We start from the raw sequence: 20,289 nt of genomic DNA, 5'->3' as shown, positions 1-20,289 counted from the left end.
GCACCTCTAGTTGTATGAATTCCACTTCCCTGTCTTAGACTTCACTGATTCTTTCTTTCAATTCATCTATCTTTTGTTGACCCCCTGTATTGAATTTTCAGTTCAATTATTTTCTTCTTCAGTTCTGTGATTTCCGTTTGGTACTTTTTCATAGTTCTGTCTCTTTGTTGAAATTCTCTCTGTCTTCATGCATTGCTCTCCTGACCCTGGTAGGCATCTTTGTGACAGTTGCTTTGAACACCCTACCAGATAAATAGCTTACCTCCATTTTATTAAGATATGTTTCTAGACATTTATCTTGTCCTTTTGTTTGTAACATATTTGTCTGTTCCTTCATTTTTCTTGAGTCTGTGTTGGTCTCTGAGCATTAGATAGATCAGCACAAGATGCGTCTCCCAGTCTTGACAGAGTGATCTCCTGTAGGAGATGAACCTCATCGATCAGCTTGACCGAGCTCATAGTTGTCTCTCAAACTTTTGTGATTGTCCAAGCCTCCTTCTTTGTCCTTAGTGGCTCCCAGTAGTTAAGGGTGTGCCAAGACCTATCAGTGATCGGGGGGAGCAGTGCAGTCAGCAGCTAGATGCAGGCTGATGAGAAGCTGGACCCTCAGGCAGCAGCTAAGAAAGTATGTAATTAAGCCCCTTCCAGGGAGAAACAAGGCAATGGCATTTTTGCCTGCTCCCTCTGTGCTTCCTGTTGGTGTATAGCTGCAGGGGTGGGTGTGCTCCTGTGCCCGTAATAACTGTTTGTTTGTTGCAGTCCTTGTGCCTCTCGAATGTAAGGCCCATTGGTTATTAGAGCCAGGTGTTTCAGGGGCTCATCCTTCATGAAGTTGTCACAAGAGCTGGGGTGCCAGATATGTATACAGCCTCCTTTCAGGGAGACACTGGTGACTTGGTTTTATTATTGGAGTGGCCTGGAAGGAGAAGATGGGAGGAGTGTCTGCAACCTTCATCAGTCTTTGAGGAAGACCACAGCCCTGAGGTGCCTGCTAAATTAGAAGCCCCAGGTGGCAGTGGCAGCTTTTTTTTTTTTTTTTTTTTGCGGGCCTCTCACCGTTGTGGCCTCTCCCGCTGTGGAGCACAGGCTCCGGACGCGCAGGCTCAGCAGCCATGGCTCACGGGCCCAGCCGCTCCGCGGCATGTAGGATCCTCCCGGACCGGGACACGAACCCGTGTCCCCTGCATCGGCAGGCGGTCTCTCAACCACTGCACCACCATGGAAACCCCAACTTTTAAAGTATCCACATAAAAACCTTTATCAGGCAAAGATGGGGAGCTGGGCGTTGTTTTGTCTGCTCCTTCTGTGCTGAACCTCAGGGAGATAGATTGTTAAGAACTGCTTCTTTGTTTGTTACAGTTCCATGGGACTCATGAATGGCAGCTCCACTGGCTGTCAAAGCCAGGAAATCTGGGGACCCATCGCATATGTGGCGGCCCTAAAAGCTGGGGTGCAGTCATGTATGAGCTCCTTCCAGGGAGATACTGGCAACTTGGGGAGGACTGGAGGCAGAAGGTGGGAGGGATATTTGTTGGCTTTCTCTGTCTCTGGGGAGATTCACATGCAGTGTCTAGAAGCCTGCTAAATTAGAAGACGGGCCCTCAGGCAGCAGCTGTTATAGTATTCAGATAACACTTGCAGGGAAAGACGGGGAGATGGGTGATTCTGCCTGCTCCCTCTGCACTCGGCCCTGGGGCAACAGCTGCATCAGTGCTCGTGCACCCGTTAAGAATTGCGTCTTTGTTTGCTATCGTCTTGGGGACACAAGCCCCGCTGGCTTTTAGAGTCAGGTGTTTCGGGGTCCGTCCCTCTGTTGCAACTCTTAAAATTTGGGATGCTAGATGGGGGCTCTAAACCCTTTGCTCCTCAGGGAGAACATGAGAGTTGATGGTTCACTTCCAACTGTGTGGTCGTGTGCCAGGGGTGGGGTTTATGGTGAGAGTGTGTCTTAGCCTTTTCTACCCTTAGCCTTTTCGATGTGGGTATTTTCTCATTCATCTGATGTGTAGAAGTTACTCAACTAGTTTCTGGATCTCTTTCAGAGGGAATTTACATCCACGTGTACATTTGGTGTATCCATGGGAGGAAGGGAGCTCAGGGGTCTCCTGTGTTGCCATTTTGGCCTACCCTGTCCGTTTCTTTCTGAATCTCTGTCTGTCTGTCTCTCTCTTTCCTGTGTGTCTATCTCATCTCTGTCTTGCCCACTATCTTCCTATCACCCTTTGTAGCCCCGTCTCTCTGTTAAACTACCTGTCCCAATGTCAACTCTCTTTTCTTTTTCTCTGTGTAGCTACATTGCTCCTTTAGACCTATTCTTCCTATCAGGGAACATTTCTCCCAAGAGTTCTGACTTGATGATCAGAGAGGAAAGGCAGTTTTTTCCTGCCAGCTCAGTTAGAGAAATCCTGAGGAAGTCCTCTAAACTGTCCTGGCATGTTCTGACCACCACAGCCAAGATGTCTCATGATCACACTGGATCATGTGCCATCCTGGGGCATCAGAGGGTTGGGCTCCTGTGATTGACCACCCTGGACAAAGCACATGGCGTGAGGTGGGTAGAACAGTCCTGCAGAGGATGGAAGGGTTGTAGGGGTGCTAAGGCAACCATGACCAGAGGTGTCCGCTCTCGGGAGCCAAGACCGACTCCAGAGAAACAAACACACAACTTAATAACAATACAAGTGCTGGAGGATGTTCAGTCTTGATTCTGAATTCTCTAGCAGTTCAAAGGTGGGAGAGCTAGAGTAATCAAGGAAGACTTCCAGGAGGACCTGATTCTTGGTTTTAACCTTAAAAGGTGTGTAAGATTTAGATAGGTGGAAAGGAGTGAGCAATCCTGGAGGAGCAGTTTCTGTGCTTGTTTTATTGGTGGTGTTTGCCTTGTTTCAAGCTCCTAAGAGGCAAGGACTTTTCTTTTGTTAAAGAACACAGTGCTTGATGCCCGTAGTTAGACTGTCATTATGGTTCCAGTTCTGACCATCCTACCCTGCCATTGACCTTGGGGGAGGATAGAAGAATAATACCTGAGAGGCCTCTAGTTCTAAGAATACCAACTTGCTTATAAAGAAGCAGGGAGGCTGTGGAACAGAGGTGTCCATATAGTCCCTTCTGTGTGTCTGACCTCAAGTGAGTTTCACATCGGAATTTTGTCATTGTCATGGGCAGATTGGATTGTTCATTAATTCAGTAAATATATCAGTAGCACCTAATATATACTAGGCACTTAGGTGCCAAGGATTCAAAGATAAATAGACAGAATCCTACTTCTTTGAAGTTTATATCCAAGTACAGAATTCACGGAAGTGCAATTACATGCGACGTGATTGAGTCATGCAAAGCAGTGGTTCTAAGACTTGGCTGTGCATGGAAATAACCTAAAATTACGGATGCCAGGGCTTCCCTGGTGGCGCAGTGGTTAAGAATCCGCCTGCCAATGCAGGGGAACACGGGTTCGAGGCCTGGTCCAGGAAAATCCCACATGCCACAGAGCAACTAAGCCCGTGCACCACAACTACTGAGCCTGCACTCCACAGCCCGCGAGCCACAACTCCTGAAGCCTGCGCGCCTAGAGTCCATGCTCCGCAACAAGAGAAGCCTGTGCACCGCAACGAAGAGTAGCTCCCACTCGCCACAACTAGAGAAAGCCCGTGCACAGCAACAAAGACCCAATGCAGCCAGAATAATAAATAAATAAAATAAATTTAAATTTAAAAAAAATTGGGGGCTTCCCTGTTGGTGCAGTGGTTGAGAGTCCACCTGCCGATGCAGGGGACACGGGTTCGTGTCCCGGTCCGGGAGGATCCCACATGCCGTGGAGCGGCTGGGCCCGTGAGCCATGGCCGCTGAGCCTGTGCGTCCGGAGCCTGTGCTCCGTAACGGGTGAGGCCACAGCAGTGGGAGGCCCACGTACCACAAAAACAAAAAATAACAAACAAAACAACAACAACAAAAATGCGGATGCCTTGAGCTTATCCCAAAGGTTTTGATTTCATTGGTTTGGGGAGGGGCCCAGGCATCTGGATGTTTCACAGCTCACCCAGTGGCTCTCGTGAGCAGCCAGGTTTGAGAACCACCAAGGTTAGGTTGCTATGGAAGCAGATAAAGGTTCTTCAGTGAGATGAGGGATGAATAGGCTGCTGGAGGGATGAGACCCACTGAGCACTGAAGGAAAGGGGAGGGGGAGCTGGAGAAGGAAAGGGGCAGGGAGAGAGTTGCATCTAAAGGACATTGCAAGCAGAGGGGAGAAGAGCCGAGAAGGCTGGGAGCTGCTCTCGATGGACAAGTCTCAGTCAGTCAGTCAGTCTCTCTAGTTCTGGCCTAAGTCCCCGTGTCGTCTTAGGTACATATCCATTTCTCTGTGCCACAGTTTCCCATTCAGTCAAATATAACTAATGATACCTGTTCTCCTTACCTTAGGCATCAAATGAGGTGAGGAAAAATGAAAAGATAGTGTATCAGTGATCACTGGGAAAAAATACAGCATTAGAGTAAAACTTCTTTTATTCAGTATTTTTTGGGGAAAGAAGTATTTTACATAAATGAACTTTTAAAGCCACTGAAATTTAGCCATTCAAGACGATAATCATTAACAAATAAAAATCATTTCATTTTTCCCAACATAGGTCATTTGCAACCCTACTTTCTTAGAGTAAACTGATATCGTTAGCCTCCTGCTTCCTGTTCTCTGCATTCAGCCCCTCAGCAGAGATGTCAGATACTGACCCGTGCTATACAGCTATGGCCTCAGCATCAGAAGAAGTGTAGTAGATTTATGATGTAGAAGATTGGGTTTTGAGTTCTTCGGTCTGTTTTTCATAAGTTTTCAATTTGTCTTGCTGTCTGGGTACCTCGATTCTCATTGTTTTAAATTCTCCTTTTTCTTTCTAACTTGCTGCCTCTTCCCTATTGAGGACTGTAAAACCAGAAAACCAATCTTAGAATGAAATTTAAAAGTAAAACGACTGTGAGTCCAAGCTTGCTGGAGAGGGTGGATTATGTGATGTCTTTAGTGCGTGAATGTTTTAATGTCTGTGCTGCCTTTTGTAGCTGACTTTCCGGGTCTTACTCTGGCCTGGATATCTCATGCAGGAGGTAGTTGACTGGGCTTTATGTGTGGGAGGTTGGAGGCCCACAGGAATTAGTTCGTCAGGATTCTCAGCCTTCCTTTTTCTGACTATTGACCATCAACCTTTAAAGTTTCCCACTCCTATCACCAGAATTGTGTCCCTGTTAGACCAGATTTTGAACGTTTGTCACCAAACATTTATTGTTCACAAGGCAGGGGTAAGGAAGGGCAGATGGGTCCAAACTCAGGAGGGTAGGAGTGTCTGGAAGCAGATAGCCAGAACGGAGGCTAAACCACCTTCCCCAGGGGCAGAACGTGGGAGTAGCACACCCCAAGTGGGAGGGCAGAGGGGAAGGAAGTGGTGGAAATAACCGGGTGTGACAAGACTGGGGAAGTGGAAGGTATGAGGTGGGGAAGGGTTGAGGACAGAGGTTTCGACCAGCTTTACTATGGAGTACATTACTCTGTGCTCCTTTATGTTTTTTGGAGAGTTACTGACTCCGTGACACTGCTCCAAGACACATGAGTTGTGACCATTATAGGTGACAGCTGCTAGAGAGAGCCACCCTGCAGCGGCTGCAAGTCGCCATATTCTGTGGGTCCCCACGGTGCAAGACAGGCCATCTTGAGAAAGTGGCTTTCTGAGTAATAACCCTGAATGGTTCCCCACTTTGTTGTCTGCCATCCTCACGGTCACTGAGCTTCTGACTCTCCTTTCCTTCCCCAGGTCGGTGTCCGGATTGGATAAAGAGGCGGACTTGGTGCACATGGAAGTGCGGACAGCTGATGGATGTGAGTACTGAGGCTGCCAGGCTGGGCCCCGGGAGATCTGCCTGCAGGTCTCTCTCCTCCCCCAATTTGCATTTTAATGGCTTGGGAAGATGAAAAGCCCTGAGCTCCCTTACTGCCATATGCATTTTATTTCCTAGAGTGGGGGAGAGGCCTCCAGTCCCAAGGGAGACATTTCATTGAAATAAACCCTCAGGAATGAATTTTCTGGGGATGGGAGTTAATGTGACCAATTTTGAGGCTCCTGTTAGTAATTTCCTGGCATCGTCAGTGTAATTCACATAGGGATGGCCGTAGCTCATCGTGGTATTTTGCATTCACGTGGTGAATAAGATGATGCCAGCTTTAAAAAAAATAAACTTTATATAGTCAAGATTACCAAAAAAAAAGTAACCGGACAAACTATTTCCAGAATTGTTTGTTCATTCATTCAGCAAATATTGAGGGATGGCCTACCGTGTACCAGGCAAGATTCTTAGCCCTGGAGATACAGGGGTGAGCCAGACCTCTACTGTCCCCGCACAGCAGCCATGGAATCCAGGACTTCAAACATTGACCCCTTTGTACATCGTACACCTGTCTACGTCTTGAACAGAATTTGACCGATAAAGTATCATTTTGCACCAACTTAAGTATCTATAGGGCTCTTCCCTGTCCCAGAAAGATAAAATCAACTTAAATATGTGAAAATATATGATAAACATGAAATCTGAAAAATATATGGAAATATAATTAGCATATACTAGATCACAAATAGAGCCAAATAATCCATGGAAATAATAGTGACCTAGGGGTGCAGCAGATCAAAGCACCGGACTGTGAGTTGAGGTCCTGGGTCCTCCCACCCACTAGCCATGAGACCATGAGACCCCCTAACCTCTCTGTGCTCTGCCTTCCTACTATCTGAGGATGCTCATCCTTGCCCTGCCTGCCTCGTAGGGTTATGGGTTGAATGTACAAACAGAAGGAGATTCTTTGTGACCTGGATGCAGGTATCCGATGTGCTTGTGCTTTGTCCATGGGAAGTCTACTGCTTTTGAGGCCAAACTCAGATGTATGCTGGAAACATGCACTTTGGGGAATATATTTTATTTGCTTTATTTTTATTTTTAAAAGAGTTAGAAGGCAAATGACACTTGTTACTATATACCTGGTACTCTGCTGAGTTCCTTCCTTCCTTCCTTCCTCCCTCCTTCTTCCTTCCTTCCTTCCTTCCTCCCTCCTTCTTCCTTCCTTCCTTCCTTTCTTTCTTTCTTTCTTTCTTTCTTTCTTTCTTTCTCTTTCTTTCTCTCTTTCTTTCTCCCTTTCTCTCTCTCTCTCTCTCTCTCTCTCTCTCTCTCTCTCTCTCTCTCCCTCTCTCTCTCTTTCTCCGATGCAGCCAGGGATGAGGGATGACCCACACTATTTTTACATTTTCTTTTTTTAACAGAAGAGTTATATTTTAGGGAGGTAATGCCACATATTCAAATTCACTGATTGTAAGCGTGGTGAAGCCTAAATTCGAAATTACTCTTAGTGCTGAGGAAAAAAAACATGGAAAATTAGAGGACTAGTGGGATGGAGGGAGGGGTTTGAAGGAGCATAGCAGGAAAGCCAGAGGGGAGCAGACAGCAGCTCTCAGAAGATGACCCACAGACAAGTTTTCAGGACAACCCCTGCCTTGGCTTTGCTTGTCATGTCAACATTGTTAAGCTGTATATGTGATCTGTGGTGGTTGTAATATTTTAGAGTTGGAGGAAACTTTATATGCCTGTCTGACCTCCTACCTAGTGTAGGAATCCCTTCCCCCAGAATCTCTTACAGTGTGTCCTCAGGTTTCATGAGCTCAGGCTTAAGACATATCCTTTTCTACTGCTGGACAGCTCCTTTTTTTTTTTTAAGGTAATTTCTTACATAAAGCTCAAACTTACTTTCTGAAAGTGCAAGAATTCTGGTCCACATTGGGATAAGGCCTGTGGTACAGAACTGCTGTGAAATTTTATGAGATTAAAAATGCAAAACACATAGAAAAGTTCCTGGCCTATTGTCAAGAATTGAAAAAAGCAGACAGAAATATAACAGGGATAAATGTCATATGCCACACTTAGGTTAAAGTATAGTATATATTAATTCTGTGTCATTTTTTAGGTTTGTTTTTTTTGTTTTGTTTTGTTTTTTGTGGTACGCGGGCCTCTCACTGCTGTGGCCTCTCTCGTTACGGAGCACAGGCTCCGGATGCGCAGGCTCAGCGGCCATGGCTCACGGGCCCAGCCGCTCCGCGGCACGTGGGATCTTCCCAGACTGGGGCACGAACCCGTGTCCCCTGCATGGCAGGTGGACTCTCAACCACTGCGCCACCAGAGAAGCCCTGGAGAGCTTTTTAAAACACACCTTCCGTATTTCTGACAAGCTCCCAGCCGATGCTGCTGGCCAGTAGACCCCGCTTTGATCAGCACTGCACTGCACGAAGCTGTGGAGGGTGTGTGGGTGAATAGGACACAATCAGCACTGAGTAGCAGAGGCAGAGAAGTACACAGATTATGACTGCAATATAATGTGCCAAAGGCCATGGGGACTCTGTTTTGTCTCATGAAGAAAGTGCTATCTGTGCGAACCAAAAGGCAGGGTAGCCCAGTCGCTGAGGAGCGACTGAAGGCTGCACTGAAGAGCCCATGGTTAAGTTTCATCTTGGGAGATGAGTTGGATTTTCCCAAGGGGGTGGTAGAAAAGGAGAGTGAGAAATTTATGCTAGACTTGTACTGTCCAATATGGTAGCCATTCAGTGACACGTGGTTATTGAACACTTGAGATGTGATGTCCAAATTGATGTGTGCCGTACGTGTGGAATACACACCAGATTTCAAAGACTTAATATGAATAAAATGATGGAAAATAGCCCATTAGTAATTTTTATATGTTACATGATGAAATCATAATATTTGGGGTTAAATCAAATATGTTAAATGTACACTTTTCTGTTTACCTTTTAAGTATGGCTACTGGGAAATTTAAAAGGTCATTAGTAGCTCCCATTGTGTATCCATTGCACAGGACTGCCCTAGACTGAGGGGCTGCAGGTGCAGCAGCACGGAGTGTGGCTCTTCAGTGCGTGGTGTGGCATTGACAGTCCTGTCTCTAAACCTGGCTCCCACACTCTGGAGCAAACCCAACATAAACAAGTCCCTTTTCTTGTTTCGGTGTAAGAATCTCCACTCTTCCCCAGTCCTGGTCCTCCCCTTTGGGAGTCAGACTTCCTTAAACTAAAGCCATTGAATTATCTCTTGCCTTGGCATGGTTTAAACAGGGCAGAGCCAACCAACTTGGCTAATAACAGTGTGAAACCTGTTTCTGCCATGAGATGCAGGATTCAAATGGCTTTTTCTCCCATTCTCTTCTGGAAATCATCTCTCTCTGAGTGTCTCAACGTCCCCTGTGAATATGCATATTTATGTTCATATTCGTGTTCTCTCTCCCTCTGTCTCTCTCTCTCTCTTTCAGTTACTCAGTCACACACACACACCTTCTCCATCAAAGAGACCATTGAGTGTCAACAGAAAAAGTATTAACTTGGTGCCCTAAGAGTTAAGTTGGAGAATTAACTCTGTCAATTAGAGCCTGTTTAACCTGGACAATTTTTTTTTAAACTTTCTGTGAATCTTCTAGTGCTTCACATGTTTGAATACACAAATATAAGAGGTATTTTTATAATTGTTTTCATCAGTTGGATAACAAAGATCTTATTGTAGAGTAAAATTTACAATGAGGCAGATTTCAGTTCAATGAACAAAGGAGGAACAATGAAGAGGACCGCAAAATGCTGCAGATTGCTTTGTGAAGTAGTTGATTCCTGTTTATTGGAAATTTTCAGGCATAAGCTATATGGGGGCCTTGTAGGACCCTGTAATAAGTGAAACTCGACATGAGCTCTAAGTTTTTAGACATCTAGACTTGAAATTTCTAGAATCAAAACCACAGCACATAGACTACCATTCCTTGTCCTGGTACTATTATCAACTCTCTTCATCAATTACTGCCCTTTCTCACTAAGCCAAGATAAAGCCCAGGACATCTTAACAGAGCATTCCAGGCAGTCATTAGTAATCAAATGGGCAAAACTATTAGCCCTGAAGTCTAAACTGTAGGTTCTAGATACGTAGAATAATGGCTCTTAAAAAACTTTGGGTTACTGACTAGTTCAATGGTTGTAAACTGTGTAACTCAGAGATCCAGCAGTATTCTAAGAACTCAGAGGCCAAGAAGAGGATGAGGGGGAGCTAAACCAACAGGATTGCAAGGCTTCTGTTCATTTAGACAAGGCACACTAAAATCTACTTGATATATTGAGAATATAGGATGGTTTTCGATAAAGGATCTCAGAATTTTAAAAAAGGGTTGGAATGGATTAGAAATTTTCAAACTGTATCACTCTCCAAAAAGCACCAAAATGTGTAACAATTTGCCCAAGGTTACATAGACAGTCAGTGACAGGGACTGAACCAGAATGTAGATTCTGGTCTGATTCTCAGCCTGATTTTCCTTCCATGGTTCAAGTACATAACGGTTAGGGTCACTGGTTCTGGTGTCAAGTCGCCTGGGTTCAAATCCCAGGACCCTGGGGAGTATCAGGAACCCTAAGGTACTCAGGGTGGCTGTGGTTTCTAAGTGTCTGTAACTCTGCCAGTTTCCCCTTCTTTTCTAGAAGGAAAAGGCACTAGAATTCTCCCGTGAGCAAATCCATAAACACAATAGGAAGGAATAGTCGCTACCTTTTCTTGCTTTGCTGATTTTTTGTTGTCTCAGGTCCTGTGTTAGGCATTTGGAACAATGTCAGTATCCTTTGTTTTGCCCTGTGCCTACAGACAGTTTAGCCTCACTCCCCAGTCAAGGAAAAGGAGGCTTTTGGAAGCTAAATAACTTTTCAGAGTTTCTTGGAATCTGCTGGATTTCACTTATTTGCATTTGACAGTCAATGTTGTTATTTAAAATAAATAGCTCCTGGGTATGTCTCTAAGAAAAGACCTGAAGAGCTGAATTTGCTTTTTGTTCACAATTTTAATTCACTTTTTCAATTTTGACAATATTACCCAAAGGGATGGAAGTTGAGCGAATCATGGAAAGTTTTTTTTTCTCTGAGATGGCAAAGAGGCATGACATTTAGGATAGTTTGAATATTTAATAATCTTAAAGGCAAAACATAATTGCAGGTCAGAATATAGCACAAATGTATCGGCTTTTAATGTAATTCATTTCAGCTTAACTTGCATTTACTGAAGCTTTATAAAGGCAGTGCAAGGAGAGAAACAAAGATGACTAAGACTTTATCCAGGTTTCTAAGGAGGTGATCCTTTTGGAAAGGTTTGACAGAGTGAGAAATGCTGGACTTCACGGTGAAACTCATTGATATAGATGCATGAGAAGCTTGCCTTACAAAACTGCTGGTGGAAAAGCAACCTCTTAGGAAGATAAGACTAAGGATGTTGGGTTATCTACTTCGTTCTCTTTCCACATTCCTCAGTTCTCTGATCCAACACAGATCCCAAGGCGTCCCATCTCTATCACTGGCCTGGGATTCTTCTGAGGGCAAGAACCAGTCTTACGTTCTCTGCTTTCTGGAACCTCAGGGAGTGTCTGATGCATGCAGCTTCTCTATACACATTGACCCAATACAGAAGAAATTAATCAGTCCGTCTAAGGTCACCCTTTCTCACCAAATGAGACCCTTGGTCCGCCATCTGCAAGATGAGGGGGCATGAGGCTGGACACAGTGGTGCAATGGTGCCACCTTTCCTAAAGTCTTGCTAGCAGTACAGCTCGTTGAAATAGGGCCTGGTCCTGATAAACATGGAGCAGATCTCTCTATTCACAGGGAACAAAGCTTTTGCCTTTTAGTTTTTGTAAGTGACCGCACCAGCTCTCAGAAATACATTAGAAAGACATTTGATATTTAGAAATATACTGGGCTTCCCTGGTGGCGCAGTGGTTGAGAGTCCGCCTGCCGATGCAGGGGACACGGGTTCGTGCCCCGGTCCGGGAAGATCCCACATGCCGCGGAGCGGCTGGGCCCGTGAGCCATGGCCGCTGAGCCTGCGCGTCCGGAGCCTGTGCTCCGCAACGGGATAGGCCACAACGGTGAGAGGCCCGCGTACCGCAAAAAAAAAAAAAAAAAAAAAAAGAAATATATTAATTATGAGGATGATGTGACTTAACCATCTGGGGAATCCCGTCTTGTTTTCCCATTAGGGTGTCCTAATGAGATCTTCTTTCAGTTTGGTCTTTCTGGTTTTCCGTTTGAGCATGTTTTGAAGGAAAGGATGGGAAATAGCAGTTCTAGAATAAAGATTAATCCATGTCCACCCATTATCGTGTAATTATATAGTGCCTTCAGCGGGCTTTCCCTGCCTAAACGTCCACATGCAGCTTTCACTCCCTTTTTTAGAAATTCCCTTCTCCCACAGAACACTTCTCTATCCATGCTAAACACAAGCACTGTCTCCTCCTTCAAGTCCTCCTTAATTATTCCAGCTCAGATGTGCTTTTTCTTGTCTGAACACCTATAGCATTTAGAGAAAGTAAACAGTGAGGTCAGTCCAGAGTATGACTTTACTAGTAGGACCTGTGCTATCATGATCTTTTGATTCTCCACAATAAAACAGAACATTACTTGTTAATTGTACGTAAGAAGGATGCTGAGTGTTAAATCTCCTTCCTTCTCTCTTCATGATAAAAAAGAACTAGCATATATTGATCCTTTAAAATGTATTCAACAATGTACTAACCTTTTTCATACATCATCTCATTTAATCCTGACGGCAGTCCTGAGAGGCAAACACTTACTTTGTTTGTACCTCACAGATGCAAAGTGGAACTGCTGCTCAGCCCAGGGCAATCAGCGAGTTCAGGATTTGAACTCAGCACTTTCTACGTTCAGAGGCCTTTCTCTCACACACCACAATATGCTTGAGAAATCTGGACCGCTTTGCTTCCTTTTTATCAGGCGTCTTGTGTTATTAAGACAAACATACACACAAACAAGACCACAGTTGTTAGAAGCCTATTTGGGGATTTCATGTTATATGATAAATATCTGCTTTCAGTTTCATCATGGAATCCTTATGACTATTCAGCCTCACTTGGAGATAATGTCCAAAGTCCAAATTTAAGACCTTTTGCAAGTTGGAGGCTTGAGCGAAGTGGTGATTCCTGCTCACCTTTGACACCCCCAGTCCCCTGTGACACCCTCGGTCACTTCCACCTGGTAGCCTGGCCTGACATGTACCTCTCCCCAGACCCCCATTTGGGGTTCTCACCAGGCAGTGGGTATCTCTGTGTTTAGAAAATTAAAAGCGTTGAGACTTCTGATATATGAGTCCGGCTAAAGACTGCAAGGCCCCTGAATTTTAAGTGGATTTCCCAAACGCGTTTTAGTGCTGCTTTTCTGTTAAAGCGGACCTTTTGTTCCATGCTGGGCAGTGGCGAGCAGCAGGGGAGCCAAGAAGGAGGATGAGTTGACCCAGTAGCTCATCTACCAGGGGCCACAGCTTAGGTAGGTTTCGGTTTTGTATGGGGTGGCCTCGAATACGCTTGATTCTTTTTTCAAAGTGTCCAAGTATGGGAGTAAATAGTAAATAGACAGGGGAGAAATGAGCCCATGGGGGGGATAAGCAGATGTCCTCCTGTGCACACCTTTGATTACCAGTACAAGGGGCTTTCCAAGACACTCTCTGGTGAGAAAGAAGCAGGTTGTCAAGTCAACCCTTGTGGTTTCTTTACATGTCTTCACCGCAGCGTTTCACTGGGTTTTAGTGCTTTATGCTAGGAGCAAATTACTCAGGCTGGGTGGGACCAATACTATGCCTGGTGCTCCAAAGCGCAGCCTGGGCTTCTTGCCTTCCCTTGGCCTGTCAGCCAGAAGCGGAAAGCCAGGCCATTCTCGGCTTTCTCTGTGGACAGAGACAAAGAGGAAGGGGTCTGCGGGTGGTACTCACAGAATGGGGAGCAAGGTGGTCTTGCTAACAGGTCAGGGAATGTGGGGACAGGGCACAGTCTATTCTCTGGAGAGGTAGGCGGGGACCAGATTACGGAGTCGAGGTACAAAATGAATGGCTCCTGGTGGACTGTAGGCTTGTTTTGTTTGGCCTAATACAGTTTGGCCTGCACCATATTTTAAATTTAAATTAGCTGTCAAATTATAAACATTAGGAAATGTCACATTAAAAAAACTGGGACACTTAGCTTTATGTAGAAACTCAGAACATCTTATTCCTGCATCTCAGTGATGACTGATGCTGAGAAGCAGCTCCCTGTGAAGATGCAAGTGTTGGCCATTTTCCTGTAGTCCCAGCTGTTGCTCAGTGATCCCTGACACTGAGACCATGCGCCCGCTGCCATTCGTCATCTCACTCCAGCTCAGTTTCCTCTTATACAGTATTTGCCTGGCGCCTGAGACATTTGACTTCATTAGGCTAGTTGTAAAAGGCGTTCTGTTTTACAGAAGAATATTTGGGCTTTGTCCCCGGGCACTCAGAACTGTGGGTGATTTTGAAGCCGAGAAGGCTCAGCTGAGGTTAGGTTTGAGAGATGATGCTGGTTCCTTGCCTCGGGTCCACCCAGCTTCCAGTCCATCCTGCACCTGAGCACCAGTTGTGAAATGGACGCAGCAGGCAACACAGATGGGAAGGCCTTTTCCAGGCAAGTGGCAGGGGTCGTGGAGAGAAGAGAGATGCTGGAAGCACTTCAGAGGCAGACTTTTCAAGGCTGGGAACCAGCTGGATTGCATGGCATGTGGAGGAAAGAAAAGTGAAGAGGCTTGAGCTACTGGGCAGATGATGAAAGTGCTGATGGAGAGAATGAGATCAGTGTTTGACGCGTCTGGATGAAGGGCACCAAAGCAAATTGGCTTTGCCCAGATACAGACATTTGAAAAGTAGGGCTCTAGCACATAATGAATTCATTTCCTACCAAAACATGTTTCTTTGTTAAATGAGCATTTTGTTTATTAATAAATGTGTGTAATAGCTAGCTATAAATTTTATGAGTGAACCCCTTCCTAGACAGCAGGGCCTTTCACAATAGAAAATCTGTCTCATTCACTGCCATACTCCTGGTGCTTAAATAATACCCAATACATTATATGCACACAAGAAATTCTTTCTGGATCAATCAATAAATTAATTAAAGATCAATAATTAGGGAAAATTTAAAGTACCCTTATTTTACACTCAGTTGTTATAAATTTTTGTTTATTTAAACTTTTGCCTTTATTTATTTCTGCCGCTTACCACCCCTTCCATTGTAGCCTCCGAAACGTACTCATACCTGTTCACATATTTAAGTGGGCAAGCGCATCAGATGTATGTAGTAATGCATGTCATTTTAGATGATAACAAAGACTTCTCTGCTTTTAATCCTAAAATGACCTCTGTTTTTCACTTTGACCCATTTATTATTTTTAAACACCATTAAATAAACAATAGACATTTTTTTTTTAACATCTTTATTGGGGTATAATTGCTTTACAATGGTGTGTTAGTTTCTGCTTTATAACAAAGTGAATCAGTTATACATATACATATGTTCCCATATCTCTTCCCTCTTGCATCTCCCTCCCTCCCACCCTCCCTATCCCACCCCTCCAGGCTGTCACAAAGCACCGAGCCAATATCCCCGTGCCATGCGGCTGCTTCCCACTAGCTATCTACCTTACTACGTTTGTTAGTGTGTATATGTCCATGACTCTCTCTCGCCCCGTCACAGCTCACCCTTCCCCCTCCCCATAACCTCAAGTCCGTTCTCTAGGAGGTCTGCGTCTTTATTCCTGCCTTACAACAATAGACATTTTTAAAGCAAGTGTATACAGAGGTTTCTTTATAGAGATTCACTTGTGGTTTTTCCTTGGGGAACAAATAACTGAATGGATCGTCTTCCTCGGGTGACCCTGTCGTCACGATCAGAATGCTTAGACTCGAGGATTTCTCATTCAGCTACAGCTGCTGCCATAATTTTGGGGGGTTGGTTGAGGAAGCTTCAGCTGCTGAGATCTTTAGAAACTTTTACAAGTAATTATACAGGTTTTACTTACGATAAGTAAGTACATTCTTATTGTAAACACAAGAAAGACGTATGTAATATAAAAAGCAAAGGCCCCACTTCTACTCTCGTTAAGTCCATTCCTTTCCCCCAAAGTAGTCATAGCAAATTTATATAGATGTCCTTTAAAACTTTTTTTCCTATGCAGTTGTGGCACAAACCTGTATTGATAAAGACATTGTTCTTTTTTTTTTTTTCATAAATTGGATTGTGCCATACATGTTGCTAAATAATTTTTTAAAAGGTCACAGAACAATGCACCTTGGGGACATCAGCACACGATGCATATGTATCTACCTAATTCTTCTGTTCACAACATGGTGCTTTGTTATATGTGTGCGTTTGTTTATTTAAATGTTCTTTAATTCATGGACATTTAGCCAGCTTCTGGTTTTTCACTGCTATGAATAATGCCACAATGAACATTTTTGCCCTTGCCTCTTTGTGAAAATATATGAGTCTTTCTCTAGAAAACGTCCCTTGAATTAGAGTTGCTGGTAAAAAGATATGTACGTTTAAAATTCTGATAGATATTTCAAATTTGTTCCTTCAAAAATCTGTACCAGGAATAAAGACACAGACGTAGAGAATGGACTTGAGGACACGGGGAGGGGGAAGGGTAAGCTGAGACGAAGTGAGAGAGTGACATTGACACTACCAGATGTGAAATAGATAGCTAGTGGGAAGCAGCCGCACAGCACAGGGAGATCAGCTCAGTGCTTTGTGATCATCTAGAGGAGTGGGATAGGGAGGGTGGAAAGGAGTCGCAAGAGGGAGGGGACATAGGGATATATGTATACATAGAGCTGATTCACTTTGTTATATAGCAGAAACTAACACAACATTGTAAAGCAATTATACTCCAATAAAGATGTTAAAAAAAATAAAATAAAAAAAATCTGTACCAATTTACTCTTTGGCTGGTAGGATATAAGATTAACTCTTTCCTCACTCCCTTTCCTGAACTAGATATTCCTTTTCTTAAAAAAATTATTACAAATTCTTTGGACAAGAAAATGCAGTCTCATGGTTGTTTTCCATTGCATCACTGATCCCCAGGAAGTAGGGCTTTGTGGGCTGAGAGGTTGGATGACCATTGCCCCTTGTGTCTAAGTGTCTCTCTGCCATCCCATTTCAGATGCTCACTACCTCACCTGCAGGATCCAGGAATGTGCTGAGACTACTCGGAGCGGGCCTTTTGCCCGCTCCATTGACATCAGTTCCCTGGTCGTCCAGGATGAATATATCTTCATTCAGGTGAGTCCAGATGTGCAGTCAATGGTAGAGGGAGGATGCGTGGGGGAAGTCAACTGCTGGCTGGGAGGATGAGGGTGGCTCTCCAGAGGCTGTGAAGATGCGGAGCTGGGGTGCTCTCCCTCCTGTGCTATCGGTACACGGTCCGCTGGGGAGATCCCAGACTTCTGGTGACAGATGAAGGTGTTATGGGTCCTTATTGTTTACAGGGAACTTTAGTGGCCCACTGAATCCTTCAGTTGAATTGTCCTTTTATTATACCAAAGGGGTCTTGAAATGACCAGGACTTAGGCTGGAGTTTGAGATTACTTAGAATCAAATCTCATTAGAGATGAGTAATTAGAGATAAGTAATTTATCAAAGCCACATTCTATTTCTGTCCAAAGTGACTTATCTCATGTGGGAATGAGAATCTCCAAGAAATTCAGCATCTCTAGGATCTTCTTTCTGTGAAAATTGAGGTCTCACTAAATCTTCCTCTCCCTTTCCAGTGCTGACCACCCCCTCAAGTGTCCAAGCCCCAAATCCTTCACTCCAAGACCTCTGTGACTCCTAGAGAAACTGGGGGACTAATATTTTTAGGCAGGCAATGGAAGCCTCGTTTTAGATTTTGAGTTTCACTGAAAGGAGGTGCAAAATAGATCAAAATGAGGGAAAACAAAAGAAGATGCTCCGTCGAGTGATGGACTGTGTGTGTGTGTGTGTGTGTGTGTGTGTGTATGTTACTGAGCTAAATCATACTTGCATTTGAGGGCAACCTTGATCCCCTGTCCTCTGCCTTTCCACCCTTCTATGGTCTGTTGTTTTCCAGACTGCTTCCTATAGGAACCTTGAACTTCAGAATCTCCCTGAGTTTGCTCAGAGCTGAAAACACCTAAAGGGCTTTCTCGGCCCCACTCCTGGTCTTTTAGTCCAGATCAGCCCCATCTCCCCTATAAGACCTTCTCTGAACTTCCAGTCTGGGTACGACTCTTCCTCTGAATCTTTGGAGCTCTTACTACCTGCTGTTCCTCTAGCACATAGGCTATTAGGAATTGTTATTTAAGTCTTAATGGATTTTTCTCCTTCTTTCCAAACTGCGTTTTATACTCTCTGAGAAGAGGGACAATATTTTATACACACATTTTACCCTGAACCTTGGCCTTTGCAAATCAAGGGTGCTCGATGTCTACTTGTTTTATTGATTGACTATGCATGTAGCGGTCACTATTTTTTACAAATCAGCTGCATGAATTTTTTTTTTATTATTATTGGAGTATAATTGCTTTACAATGTTGTGTTAATCTCTGCTGTAGAACAAAGTGAATCAGCCATATGTCTACATATATGAAGCCTCATGGATTTTTGAGCTCTACTATGATATAGGAAAAGTAGCCAGCCAGGCAAAAACGAGCTTGAAAGAAGGAGTGAAAGAGAGATCTTTGTGCTTATATAATCACTGTTTCTCAGCCAGAATTTCAGGAATTTTTTTCTAAATCTTGGCAGGTCATTGGTACTGCCATTTTCTTATTCATAAGTATTTATTGAACACATACAATGGAAAATATACAGTACTGGGCACTACACTTGGTGTTGCCCAGCTTTCTGCCTTTGACCTTCTAATCTTTGCCCCGCCCCCTCACCCTCTGGGAGATCTCATGATTTTGAGCATCTTCTCCATGTTCTGATGACTCTCAAGTCAACGTGCTATGACCTCTATCATGTACGGTAGACCTACATATCTAACAGCCATCTCAATATCTTCACTTAGATATTCCACAGGTTATATGTAATTGACATGTCCCCCTTGAACTTGACACATTGGTGGCACTGCCCTCTACCAGGTCATTCAAGGTAGAAACCTGGAAGCCAGTCTATGTCATCAAATTAAATGAATCCACAGCCTCTGCTAATATCACCTTATTTCTCAAGTATTTCCTTTCATTCCATTCCCATTGTTATGGCCCCAGTTTAAGGCTTTATTGTTGCTTTCTCTCTATTTAATGTTTTTAATGTAGAAGCACAGGGATGACTTATGAATTTACCAATCTGATTGCCCTTTTCTTAATGCTAATCCTGCATAAAATGATGAACATAGCAGAACTGTTTCTGGGCAACATGACTTAGGATTTAAAATGTTCAATTTTCTTGTTTCCTTTTTCTTTGTATTGCATGAAGTTTTCCGTAACTGCAGGCAGAAATCCAGAATTTTTTTCTAACTGTTCTGAAATACTCCTTTTTAAAAGAATTATTATGCTGGAAACCAATAGAAGTTTTTCTCTTTAATCAGCATCAAATTTTATTTTGTTTGAAAGAGATATGCATTGCCATTATTCAGTAAAGTTTTATTGATCCCCTACTACATTGCAGCCCCCTGTTTTAGGTGCTGGGGTTAAGATATTGAACACAACAAAATTCTTGCTTTTGTGGCATTTACATGCTAGTGGGAGACAGGAAAATATATAGGTGATATGTATACATCCATACATACATAGATATGAAAGGTTGTGAAGGGTAGTGGTCAGTGACCTGTAGTCTGGAGCCTGATGGCCAGCATTTATTCCAACCTTGGTTTGCCACACTTAGCTGCATGACCTTGACCTAGGCCTCGTTTGACTCATCTATAAAAAGAGGATAATTATAGTACCTACTTCATGGGTTGCTAGGAGGATTACATTTGTAATCCTGTAAAGCACCAAAACAATGTTCTGTAAATGTTGCTTTGTATCTTTTTATCTGTCTTCTACTATCATCTGTTTATCTGTCTACAAAGTATAGCAGGTGATGGCAGTGCTATGGATAAAAATAAATGAGGGGCCTTGAATGTTGGGTGCCTGTGGTTATTGCTATTTAGGATGACCTGGGAAAGCCTTGTTGGGTGATGACCAGGGAGAGAGTGACAGAAGTTCGTAGTCAGAGGGCAATGTGGAGCTAGGTCTGTTGTTCCCTGCACTTCCTTGTGCCCCTTATGCAGATGTGGGGTAGGCAGCTAGAAATTTGAGGCTGGGTTTAGAAGCGGGAATGGTGGGAAGGTAGGGGCTGGATATATAAATGGGAAGGGTGTCCGCATATTGATATTTTTGAACTGCAGCATTGAAGTCACCGAGGGAGTAAGTGTAGCTAGAGAAGAGAAACCA

General features: G+C 43.9%; 1 protein-coding gene across 2 annotated transcripts in view; it reads left to right on the top strand.

Annotated features, from left to right (window-relative positions):
- SORCS3 (sortilin related VPS10 domain containing receptor 3) overlaps positions 1-20,289 on the top strand; it is a 583,956-nt gene that overhangs the window by 425,885 nt on the left and 137,782 nt on the right. For both annotated transcript variants that reach the window (XM_067709471.1, XM_067709472.1), the window contains exons 6-7: positions 5,793-5,857; positions 17,058-17,176. In XM_067709471.1, the coding sequence (XP_067565572.1) occupies positions 5,793-5,857; positions 17,058-17,176 (184 nt within the window). The remainder of the gene's footprint in view (positions 1-5,792; positions 5,858-17,057; positions 17,177-20,289) is intronic.

This window comes from Pseudorca crassidens, chromosome 16 (genome assembly GCF_039906515.1).
Source record: "Pseudorca crassidens isolate mPseCra1 chromosome 16, mPseCra1.hap1, whole genome shotgun sequence".
NCBI lineage: Eukaryota > Metazoa > Chordata > Mammalia > Artiodactyla > Delphinidae > Pseudorca > Pseudorca crassidens.
This window is presented reverse-complemented; position numbering and strand designations above follow the sequence as displayed.